We start from the raw sequence: 12,449 nt of genomic DNA on the forward strand, positions 1-12,449 counted from the left end.
ATGAGTCACTTGAAAAACAGGGTTTAATCAAAGGTTCCTATGGTATCTGAAAAGGAGAGAATAACATCAGGGTTTTACCATATAAGTACCATCAGGCTTAAACTAAGTAACTTCAGGGCAACCCTCTGGCAGCCCTGAAGAACCTATAAAGATTTCTTAAAACTATTTTAAGACCCTGGGAGATGCAAACCAAAGATGGATTAATGATGGTGATTTTCCTTTTGCCCTCATCTTTCAGGAGAGACTTAGTTACATCGGACCTGAAGAATTCGTCCAAGCCTTTGTCCAGAAAGACCCACTGGACAACGATAAGGTAACGTCTGGATGCTTTTCTAAGAATAAATCACCAGATAAGAGCAAGTATATACAGTTGTTATGCAATCCTCCTGGCGGAAACCTTGTGCGCAGACCCGATTTGTCTCCGTCTGGTGCTGGTTTGAAGTGAGACGGCCTAGTTTCTTCCCCAGACGGATATTAAGTTTACACAACACAGTGACTGGCTGCCATACAGGTCAAAGCGAGGGCAGGTGGTGATATCCAGACTGTAGCGGCAGACCAAATATCCGCTCCTCACACACACACACACTCAGACACATACACTCAGACACACCTCACCGGCAATTTCCTCAAATCATCCAAGTGTCTGGATTAGATGGGCATGCATGCACCTCATCTCCTAGCAACCACAGCTGCCAGAGGTTTGTTTTAGGAAGGGGTGTGAGTGTGTGTGTGTGTGTGTGTGGCTGGCAGTGGGCTCTCTTGTCTGGCGTTCGGCTGCTAGGCAACAGGCTTTTTTGGATGCAAGGTGATGGGGGTGATGGGGGGGGGGGGGGGGGTTAAGGCTGCTTTTGTGCCTCAGGCTATCCCGCCTCGTACCCCCAACAAACCACTTGGAAAAGACGGGAATAACTCTGTGTGTGTGTGTGTGTGTGTGTGTGTGTGTGTGTGTGTGTGTATGTTAAAATGTGTCCACTGGTGGAAAACCTCCATGGGGGCGAGTGGCGTAAGGCCAAAGGAATGTGTGGAATTAGATCAAGAGGAATCCACACAAAGGACCAGCCTGCATAAAGTGAATAACATTGGCCACTATTGTGCATATAGAAGCAGAGTGAAGTTGAGCGTGATGCGCTACACAGGTCCACTTAGCCGAGGGTTTATTTTTTTTACGCTCAGCGATGCATCGACTGGAAGAGCAAGAAAAAAAGAAAAAAAAAAAGCAAATATCAGTTTTATTTTACTGGTTCAGCACTATTTTTGCAAAGCAATTAGCTTAAATGCTAATTGGAAGTCTGTTTTTGTTGTTGTTGCAGAGTTGCTTCAGTGATCACAAGAAGGCCAGCAATCTGGAAGCTTACGTTGAATGGTTCAACAGACTCAGTTATCTGGTGGCCACAGAGATCTGCATGGTGAGTAATGAACACGGAGCCAAGAAATCTCACTGCTCTGCTTAAAGAAAAAGGAAGATGTGGCTGCAGCTGCTGATTATTTAGATTATCAATTAATCTGACAGTTTTTTAAGTTGCTAGAGCCCAAGGTGATGTCTTCAAATTGCTTATCTTGTCCGACTAAAAGCCCTAAACCCGAAGATGTTAGAAAATCAGCAACTTGTCACATTTATGAACCTGGAACCAGAGAATGTTTTGTTTTTTTGCTTGATAAATGGCTTAAATTTACTAATCCGCTCACCAAAAGGAAATGAAAAGCAACAGTAAGCTCAGTGCTGTGTTCAGTCACATAGTGTCAAATAATATGTGGTTCAACAAGGCCTCAATATGTGGTAATCACCAAAATGAGCAAAACCAAAGTGACACATACAAAAAAAAAACAAAAGTTTCGCATAAAGTTTAAGTACTGAGCTACTTTCTACAAACTGCTTTTCTTCCTCGATAATGAAAAAGCTCCCTTTGAGCAAACAACTCGATTTCCAAACACATTTACCAGACAGTGCGGTTACTCCAGAAGGCTAATGCTGTTTTTAAAACGTTTCCCATTTTGTTAACAGCCTGTGAAGAAGAAGCATCGAGCAAGAGTCATCGAGTTCTTCATCGACGTGGCGCGAGAATGCTTCAACATCGGCAACTTTAACTCCCTCATGGCCATCATATGTGAGTCGGTGTTGTTTTTTCCTTCTCTTATTTTATTGTCAGCTACTTTTAATCTGAAGGGATTCTTTCCAAAACTCTGTATATTAATTTAAGGGGGATGAAGCTGTGATTCAGTCCCGTAAAATGCTGCTGATTTGAAAGCAAAGATAACGTTCAACAGCCAGCAGTTCATTTGCACAGATGAGTGTCACATTTTTAAAATTGCTGCTGTCTCATTTGGACTCTGCACTTGTTCCTGCACACAGAGCTTTTTTTATTTTTTTTTTTGCTCATCAGTAAATCCGATCAGCGTAGTAAATGCAATGTGTTGTTCAGTTTAGACTTTCGTGCCGTGATGTAATCTCTCCCCCTGTAGCTGTAACCTCTCATGACTTTGTCCCAGTTCGTTTCTAGCTTGCGTAATTTTATTTCAGTCTAATGATATCAGTGAGATTCAGCAGCAGCAGCAGCAGCGGAGAGGAAGCTCATGCAGATAATTGTCTCAAATTTTGTTCTTTGGTCAGAGGAGAGAAAAACACTTGGTGACAGTGTTTCTCGTGGCTCTCTGGCGTTTGGTGTTTGACATCTTGTATTTGTTGAAACATCTGTCACTGCAGAGCATCATTTCCTCCCTTAAAACTTACAGTAAAGATAAAGCGTCGCACTTCTTACTCCACAAACACTTGCATTGCATTCTGGTCTATTGAAGCTACTGCAAATGGACTTCTGAATGATTCCTCCCAACATGTTGGCTGAATATCAGTGCAAAGCAACGGCTGCAGAAAGAAACCCCTAACTCTTTGATTCTGAGGGAAACCTGAAGCACATTTTAGGCAACTGAACAATTTATATATCATAAAATTCATTGATGATTCATTGATGGTTTCTGGTTAAGTTTGGGAAGCAGAAAAAGGAGTTTTTCTCATTTCGCCAACATGCCTTTGGGTGAGCCGCTTAACCTCAAACCGGTCCTGTGGAGCTGCTCAACAGATTGTACTGTGAATGCACTGGGCAGCTTCCAGGTGTGAATGTGTTTAATGTGTTTGTGAAAAAAAAAAAAGAAGAAATGACTGCACTCTGAGCAAAACTACCCAGGCTGAATAAAGGATAGAAAGACACACATAGAGTCTCAAAGCAGCTCGAACATTTTAGAGACCTCGCTTTAGGTGTTGTAGAGGATGAGCCAATGGGCTCGGAGATGTCTAAGCGTTTAGAGGAGAGAGGGCATCTGGTCAGCCTCACAGGCCTGAGGGGGGGAGATGTAGGGGGACAGGATTTGTGTGTCCAGAGCAGAGAGAGCGGGGGAAGGCAGCTGGAAGAGGACACAGAATAAACCATCCAGGCAGATGGTCAGCACTGACCAGAGAGAGTGTGAGCACACAGGGGAGGAGGGAGGGAGAGAGGGAGGATGGGAGGATGAGGGGGTCGAGCAGAGTAGAGGATATTGGAGTGCCAGCTGTCCTCCGTCGTTCTCCCCTGAGAGAGAGAGAGAGAGAGAGAGAGAGAGGGAGCACCACAGGCAAATCTCGTCTCCACCAGCCTCCTCGTCTCCTGGGAACCACACAGTTTATTAGTGATGTGATTAAAGGGTTGATTCACCAACCAAATTACAAAGAAAAATATTTCCTCACTTACCTCTAGAGGTGTCAAGCCATGCAGATAGTACTGCTTTTGTTTGCTCAGGAGTCCATCTGAGATTTTTTGCCCATCCAAGTCAGACCTGATCCTAAAAGGGAGCTGAGGACAGTCCGAACTGGTGCGAATTGAACATCCGATCATAATTAGACTTGATAAGGACCGAAATAGAAAGAGAACACAACACTATCAAGCAGCGGACAACCAAAAGAGTAGCATTAAACATGATGAGAATGAACAATTCTCTCCAGCAAATCGCAGATAAATTTGGAAAGACCTGCAGAGTTCTCGAGATCCTGCACGGGTCACAAGTATGGAGTTTGTTTTTTAAAGTGAAACGAATCACGTGGAAGGCAAAAAACACTGTTGTTATCATAAAAGGGAGTGTTTGTCCCAACGGGGCCACTACCACAGTCAACACCTGTCCTTACACACACACACACACACACATACTGGCGTCTTTGTGAGTCGATGGAGTCGTTTCCTAGGCGAGACATGTCCTGACACACTGTGGTCGGACATTCATTCATTTTGGCCCTGCAGCACTAAAGTGTCACATAAAACCGAAACTGTTTCCCCCCGGCAAGTGAAGTGAGTTCAGGAAGTTTTATATTTCATCACGTATCTGAGCTCTTTTGTTTACTGAAGGGTTGTTTTGTGTTGTGCTCCGACGGTGACCCTCGGCGCCTGAACCTGCAGCGTTGCACACAAACACACAGAGGATTACCATATGGGAAGCAGAGTGCTGGGAGGGGAAACGAGGCGTGTGTTAACTCCATTGTTCCTGCAGCCTTTTGCCTCGCTGCATCAGAAGGAACAACAGTATAAAGAAAGAAAAAGGGAGGGAGGAGGTGGAGGAGGGGGGGATGTTAAAGGATGACTGCCATGTGGGGGGGGGGGGGGGTATGCGTCTGTCTGGCTGAATTGGGGGGGAAAATGCCATGTGTTAATGCAGGCATGTTTGGGTGTTTGCCTGGATGTGTGATATCTCTCTCATTTTTTTTTTTTGTTGTCCGTCTTGCAGCTGGGATGAACATGAGTCCCGTGTCTCGGTTGAAGAAGACCTGGAGCAAAGTCAAGACGGCCAAGTTTGACATCTTAGAAGTAAGTTCGCCCGAAGCTCGTCGTATCCTTGCTGAACGACGCTCCTGTGACATGAAATCAATTCAATGTGGGTGCAGTTTTTTTGACATCCAGTGAGAGAGCTGAGGTTTAAGAAATGTCCGGGGGGGGACAGACGGAGATCTGTCACTACTTAAAATCTGCAGTTGTGAACATTTTTTATTCCTTTTTATCTTCAGTTTTTATTGCCCTCTCCTATTCAGTTTTAATCGTCCGACTCCAGCGCTAAATTTGTGTTTTCCCACACACGTTAGCAGCTCTGTGCTTTTGTTGTGTCCTTCACTGATGACTAGCCTCGACGTGGGCGTGCGGGGGGGGGGGGGGGAGCTTTGTCTTATGAAAAAGATAAACACAGTCGTGCTTAAAGCTCCTATCAAAACGGATCTGAGTGGGAGAGCAGAGATTTTCTGTGACTCATGCAGTGTTTCTTTAGTGCAGCATAATTTAACATTAACAGACATTAAACATGTGGTCATACTGAAGCATTTTATAGGACGAAAACGCCAAAAAGTTTTTCCCAGTTTTGTTTGATTGCACAGTAAAACAAAATCACATTCCAACTGTTTTAAACTGATGTTATATGTATGATGTGCACAATAACATGTAGATAGTTGCCGGAGAAACAAAAAAAAACATCATCTCAACTCTTTTGTGATGAATATTTTCCTTTGTTTTCTCAACTTTTTCAAAGATGCCGCACACAAAAGCAAATTATCTCCCTTGTCCTGCCGCCATCGTCTATACATGCACATAGAAAAACTAGGTTAAAATATCTTCTCAGCTGTCGTTTTAACCTAAATATTCAGTATCTAGTCATTGCTAAAGGTTTGCTAGATTTAAATCTGGGGTATAAAGCTGGGGTTCAGATCACACAGCTCTGCCCCCCCTCCTCATGGAGCCTGTAGAAACCCCTGGATACAGCAGGGAGGAGGCTCACTGAGCCTCACAGGCCATCAGTGCACCGTTTGATAGAGGAGATCTGAGATGGAGATGAGTCGGGCTGGGACTTCAGTGTTCAGGGAGTCAGTTCTCTTCGTCTCTCTGGATCTCGTCTCCTTCTCTCTGTCAGTCACACGTCTCCTCGCCTTTTTATTCTGTTTCCTCTTTCTCATGATTTCCTTTTACCTTCCTGTTTTTTTTTTTCCCTTTGTGCCTTATTTTGTCTTTGACAAAGGATCACATGACTTTGACAAGCTAATGTCAAAACACTAAGAGTTTGAGTTGCTAAATGATGGTGTGATTAAAAGTATTGGTCCGTTTGTGTCGAGGATTTAATTATATATATGCTGTTGAACTGACACCTCAGATCCACCTCAGGCCTTTCCAGCTGCTCTCTCTAACCTTTTTTGCTTTTTCTTTTCACTCCGTAGCATCAAATGGATCCTTCGAGCAATTTCTACAACTACAGAACGGCGCTCAGAGGAGCCACGCAGAGGTCGATCACGGCCAACAGCAGCAGAGAGAAGGTGAGGCCTCAACACAAGCTGTAGCCGTGATACTTTCATTTCTCTCTGAGAGAGAGAGACTATACGACTCAGCTGTATGAATTTTTGCTTCTCAGTGCAGCATATGACTCTAAGCAGATCTTTTTCAAATTAGCAGTGCTGACATATAAAGTGCTGCTTGTTAAATTAAAGCAGTAATTTGACGAAAGAGGGTTTTTTCATTTAAAAATCAGACTGGTAACGTCAGTTCAGGTCGGCGATTCAGTCGAATCTGCCAAATAAGTGTCCGATCATTTACAGTGGCTGCTGGATGTGTGAGTGCAAAAATAAATTCTTAAAAGTTTAAACATCTGCACTCGATACTTGTGTTTACATTTCACTCATCCAGAGCCAGTTCCAGTGAATAACCGAGAGGTTTTTGGTGTCTTGCTAAAGACCACTTCACAGCTGCTGCAGGGATCAGAAGTGACCTTTCAGTTTGTGAATAAGCAGTCCGGGCCGACGGACTGCCCTCAACAAAGTGTTTAGTGACGCATGTTTTCAGCGGAGATGCAGTTATGTAAAAAGCTGAGATGGTTATCACGATGCCTTTATCTTCATGAACTGTGACATCAATCTTGAAGGAAATATTTGATGTGGAGGCAAAAAAAAAAAAAAAGAAAGAAAAAAGGCAGAAAAACAAACCAGGGTGCAGCTGCTCGTTACTCCTTGTTATCGTCTGGACTCTGCGTTCCCATCGTGTTTGTGCCATCGACAGCCACTTGAGCGGACTTGGACAGCGGACAGAGGTTGCATAACAGCGCAGCTCAGAGGGAACACACACAGGTCAAGTTATAAGTGGGCCACGATGTGAGGACGGTCTCGGTTTCCTCCTCATCAAACATGTTGTGCTCTCTCTTCAACAAGGAAAGGAAGAAAAAAAAAAAAAAAAAGAAAAAAGAAAGCATGGCCGCCTGCCAGATCACATAGTGTTCTCTGCTGCTTCTTGAGTTGCCCGCCCTGACCGAGTTTGAACCGCTGCAGTGCTTGTGCGTTGCCAGGCGTTAGTGGTTAGCCTCTCCTCACGTCATGACAAGTTTAAAAAAAAAAAGTGTTTTCTTTAAGGAGACAGAGTGTACTGTCAATATGTATCTGGCTCCCCGAGGTTCGTGAGGGATGTTTTTTTCGGAGCTCAAATATGCAAACAAACCCGGACAAGAGGTCAGGGTCATGAAATGGAAAGTTCCCGAGAAGTCTGGTATGTTCTTGCTCTTGTGACCTCTCCTTTTTAGGGAGGGGGTCGGAGGGGGGGGGGCTTGTTTATGATCTCCTGCAGGCATCCACAGCCCTGTTGAATTTGTCGGAGGATCAACAAAGCCACAATCATCATTTCGATATTGTTTTGCCGGAATTATGTTCTTTACTCCTGTTGCTGCGAGGACAGAAAGACTTAATAGATCCAACGTTTGTTGCTATGTTGATTTATTTGCTTGAAATAACATTTTAACTAAATGCCAGACAGCTGATCTGAAGCAGACTTGATGAATCACATGTTTTGGTTGTGAAGCAACAGCTCAGTAAGATATTTTACAAGAAGAATGCAGGAAATACTCCATCTTACATCAGGTCGGACCGCATGATCGGCTCCTGTTGCTTTTTATCAAAGCACTGCAAAGTCAGAGTGTCAAACAGAGATCTGAAATCTCTCTGAGACTCCGGAGCAGCAGGTAGCGTCTATGTTAACACATCATGACATCCAGAATCTTATTGTTCCTAAACAGTAGAAGAAGTTAATAGATGTCAGCAGCTTTTGATAGATATAGTACATCCTCTATAGCAGATCTCATTTTTCACCACAAATCCAGACTTGGCGCCCTCCTGGCTCCAGACCCTAAACATCCTCTGTGTGTCCAGCTGTGAAAATGACTTCCTCTCTGGTACCACTGGACCACTTTTATCACTCAACATAGAACATGTGTGTGCAGACGTGTGTGCGCGCACATGACAACAGTGTTCGGTGCATACAGATGAGTGTCAACATCCCTGTTCAGCACATCCTGCTCCTGCAGAGCCCTCGCTGTGTGTGCAGACTCTCCGACGTCCACTGTGAAGTAATCATGTTAGTTGCAAAACACTTTTTTTTTTTGGCGGGATTTCTTGTAAACAAGCTCACGACGAAAGCGAACGGAGTTGAAGAAGAACATATGAAATTAATCGACTAGTTTGGCAACAACAGTTTATTCAAGTGTGACCTCTGACACAGAATTATCTCAGCTAAATACTAAGCAACAAAAATCAATATTTGCTTTAAGGAAAAGTCAGATGTGAATATGCGGTGTTGGCGTTTCTCTGTAAAGTTCCTCTGTCATGGACGTTTGATGTTTTTTGGGTGGGGAATGTGTTAGGATGGTCAGGGAAGAAGTGACAGAGTTTTTTTCTATGTGCCAATGTGTGATATTGCAGCATCATCTCTCAACACTGAGCAACATAAGAGATATTTTGTGTTTATCAGCCATAGCAACTGATAAATACCAGATTGAATAAGCCAGCATTTTTACCAGTATTTGAACGGAGACTGGTGCACCTTCTCCATACTGCTCTCCATCAAGATCTATTAGTGCCCAGACACGCAGTGACCTGAATCATTGTATGGGGGTGGCGATGAATTATTCAGGGGACTTTGAAGGGGAATTTTTCTCTTTTTTTTTTCCTCTGAAAAACACACTTTCATCTTCAGTCTCACTTCTCAATTTTTTTGTTTTAAGGAATTCATCCTGGGAATTTTATAGGTTAACATACATGCTGCAACAAGCCTGTGGGTCTGTTTTCCCTACAAGTGTTGTAACAAATCCTCTTTTGTCAAGAGTGATCCTTTGATTGATGTTTATATAAAGCCAACATGCCCGTGAATCATATGGAAGTCCCCCCTCGCATCTTCTCAGTGAAATTAAATCCCTTTCTCTTTCTGTTGTCTTGCAGATTGTCATCCCTTTCTTCAGCCTGCTCATAAAAGACATCTACTTCCTCAACGAGGGCTGTGCCAACAGGCTGCAGAGCGGACACATCAACTTTGAGGTAAAAACGAATTTCAAATTCCCCCTGAGGGGAGTTTCCCCTGCGACAGACTACAGCAGGTTTTCTCCTTTTTTTCCCACAGCTGACTTCTCAGCTGACTTGTCGCAAAAACGTCACTGTATTTACTACACATGGCCACGGATTGGGCCGCTATTTATGTCGACTTCCCTACAGAGTGTTAGAGAATGAAGAAGTAAGAACTTGAGTGTGTAAAGTTCAGCTGTGTTTCCATGGAGCAATCACACTGACCACTGGCCGCAGACTCATCAGTGTTTCCACTGGTCTTCAGTCACAGTTAATCTGAATCAGACACTATTTTAAGGTTGAATTCTATCCTGGGAAACTGTGCTGAGTCCTTTTTGACATCCTGTCATGGGTACACAATCGCACCACAGAGCTGCCCACTGTAACCACAGTGTAGTGCTGTGCGTCACTGGGCAGAGCCATTGGATCCCTGGTTACATAATTGACTCAAATATCACAATATTAAAGAGATGAGAAGCAACAGCTTCATATGCACGCATTGCTGCATGTAGGCTCCTCAACATGTTGATACCTGTTAACTTCTATTCATCTTCTTTTTGTTTCATTTTTAGAAATTCTGGGAACTCGCCAAACAAGTTAGCGAGTTCATGACTTGGAAGAAGGTGGAGTGTCCCTTCGAGAAGGATCGGAAGATCCTGCAGTACCTGCTGACTGCTCCAGTGTTCACTGAAGATGGTGAGTTCACCAGAGCCTCATGAAGGAGTAGTTTGACATTTTGTAAAATATGCGTATACGCTTTCTCGCCAAGAGTTAGACGGGAAGGTCGATACCACTCATGCCCGTATGCTAAACATGAAGCAGCAGCTTAGCTTAGCTTAGCTTAGCATTCAGACTCCTCACAAAAGTTCAAAAATACGCCTATAAAAGTATGCACCCTAATGAACATATGTAAAAAAAAAACAAGTTATGTTTGGATCATGTATTTTTATTTACATTGAAAGCAACACAGCAGATACAGAGCTATTATCAAATGATGAAACATGATGTGATGAGTCCTCTGAGTCATCATCTTTGATAAAAATATAGTAGACCAGAGAAAAACATACTGTTTTTACCACTAAGACTCAAATCCACACACACACACCTTGTTATCACCTCTCCTACTCCAGCAGCGCCGATAGTTACGCTCTCCTTTAATCCACATCAAAGTCCTGTCATCTCACTGGCTCCGGCTCTTATCACCGTCTTATCAGAGAGAGACAGGAAAGTCTGTAAAATCCTCCTGACACTGAAGTGCTCTGCCTGAACTGACCAATCACCTGCGAGCGCTCCGTATCACCCCCTATACTCTTCTTCAGCCATATAGATAGACGACACTATCATCCATGGGTGACAGTGTCGGGTGATAGTAAACATCCTCCTGTCATCCACAGACAGTGACAGTAAATGTGAATAAAAGTGATGTTTTTCACTTTTTAGTGTGACTATGTAGATCAGCTGAACTACTCAGGCAACAGGAAGTAGTGGTAACAACATAAACAAACCCAGAGGACGACTCAGGGACACTCCATCCAGCTATTTTTAGACTCCAGATGAATTTTTGAACATCAGCTTTTTTTTTGTCCCTGCACTTTCGATACTTCTCACTGTAGATTACATGTGTTTCTAACAATCAGTATTGAAGGCACAATTCAGAAATTAACTGCAAACTACCCTCAAACTAGAGTTTTAATACCCCTTGGAGATTTAAAAACTTTACTATCTGATGTTTTTTTATGACTCTTGTAAGTGTTTTTATGAATTCTTTGTTGATTGTGACTGACTGGCCTCAGCTGTGTTGCTTCTGGCTAATAATATTTCTTTTTCTTGTGTCTCTGAGAGATTAAAGATTAAATAAAAGTGAGAATGCAGAGAATAAGACTGACTGTCCTGTTAGAAAAAAACAACTATAAGAGAACTAAAATAAATTCTACTGGAGCTTCTTTGTGTTTGACAGCTACATCATGTAAATCTTACGCTGCTAAACTGTAGCAACACACTATATATTCTGTTTTTCACATCTGCCACTGCTGAAACAAAGTGCAGAAACCAGTAACTCCATTTTAAAACGTTTACTGTAGCCTAGTGAGATCTATCATCTCTGTCAAAAAGCTCTCTCTTCATGGACTACCTGACATAACAAGTGCAATTGGCCGTTATGTCTTCAGCAGAGGTAACGGAGCATCTCAGTGACAGAAACATTATAACTAACATTAATGGAAGTAATAACAAATACTCATTACTACTAATATAAATACCTGTATCTGAATATTTTCTTTTTTATGAATTTTTTGTTTTTAACAAATTTTTATTGAAATTAACCAGATAAAAAAAGATAGTAGCAGTTTAAACTGATTTTTATCTGCATTTTTATGTCACCGCCCATCCAAATTGAGTTTTTCCTAAAGCAAAAAGACAGCGTGTACCACTGAAAATGCTTTTTGTGATAGAAAATCCAATGAAAAATGGGGATAAAATATAGGTCAGAGTCCTGAATATCATGAGTCCTGACTATAAGTCTAGCAAATCAGGGTAGACTATTAAAGTTACATGTCACACAGAGTTACACGCCACCCCAGGAATCAATCAATCAGAGTGAATGTCATGTTTTCCGATAATAATTTAAAAAGCTAATAATGTTTCTCTGTTTTGTTTTTTTTCTCTGCAGCTTTATATCTGGCGTCGTACGAGAGCGAAGGTCCTGAGAACAACATGGAGAAAGACAGATGGAAGTCTCTGAGGTGTGTATGATCCCCCCTCCACCCCCGCCCCTCCCCGTCCCCCTCCCCGTCCCCCTCCCACGTTACATCTCTCTCTTCACACACACACACACCCTCAGGGGTTTCGAGTCTTTCAATCACGGCTGTCACCCGCATCCCCTCCTGCCTCCCCACTGACCAGGCAGACCCAGAGGGATGTAGGTCACACACTGATGCTGACCTGCACGCTGTTCAATAAACGCATTAAACACACACACGCGCGCGAACGCTCATCATTCTTCTCGGTCACACCATCACTCGCGTACACGCATGCAAAAGGACATCCGTCATTTTCACACAATTACATCCTCTGCGCACACATAACA

The 12,449-nt window shown here is 43.0% G+C and overlaps 1 protein-coding gene across 2 annotated transcripts in view; it reads left to right on the forward strand.

Annotated features, from left to right (window-relative positions):
• rasgef1ba (RasGEF domain family, member 1Ba) overlaps positions 1-12,449 on the forward strand; it is a 147,215-nt gene that overhangs the window by 131,090 nt on the left and 3,676 nt on the right. For both annotated transcript variants that reach the window (XM_044332179.1, XM_044332188.1), the window contains 8 exons: positions 239-313; positions 1,311-1,406; positions 2,003-2,105; positions 4,744-4,823; positions 6,212-6,307; positions 9,245-9,340; positions 9,937-10,060; positions 12,033-12,105. In XM_044332179.1, the coding sequence (XP_044188114.1) occupies positions 239-313; positions 1,311-1,406; positions 2,003-2,105; positions 4,744-4,823; positions 6,212-6,307; positions 9,245-9,340; positions 9,937-10,060; positions 12,033-12,105 (743 nt within the window). The remainder of the gene's footprint in view (positions 1-238; positions 314-1,310; positions 1,407-2,002; positions 2,106-4,743; positions 4,824-6,211; positions 6,308-9,244; positions 9,341-9,936; positions 10,061-12,032; positions 12,106-12,449) is intronic.

This window comes from Thunnus albacares, chromosome 2 (assembly GCF_914725855.1).
Source record: "Thunnus albacares chromosome 2, fThuAlb1.1, whole genome shotgun sequence".
In the NCBI taxonomy this organism is placed as follows: Eukaryota; Metazoa; Chordata; class Actinopteri; order Scombriformes; family Scombridae; genus Thunnus; species Thunnus albacares.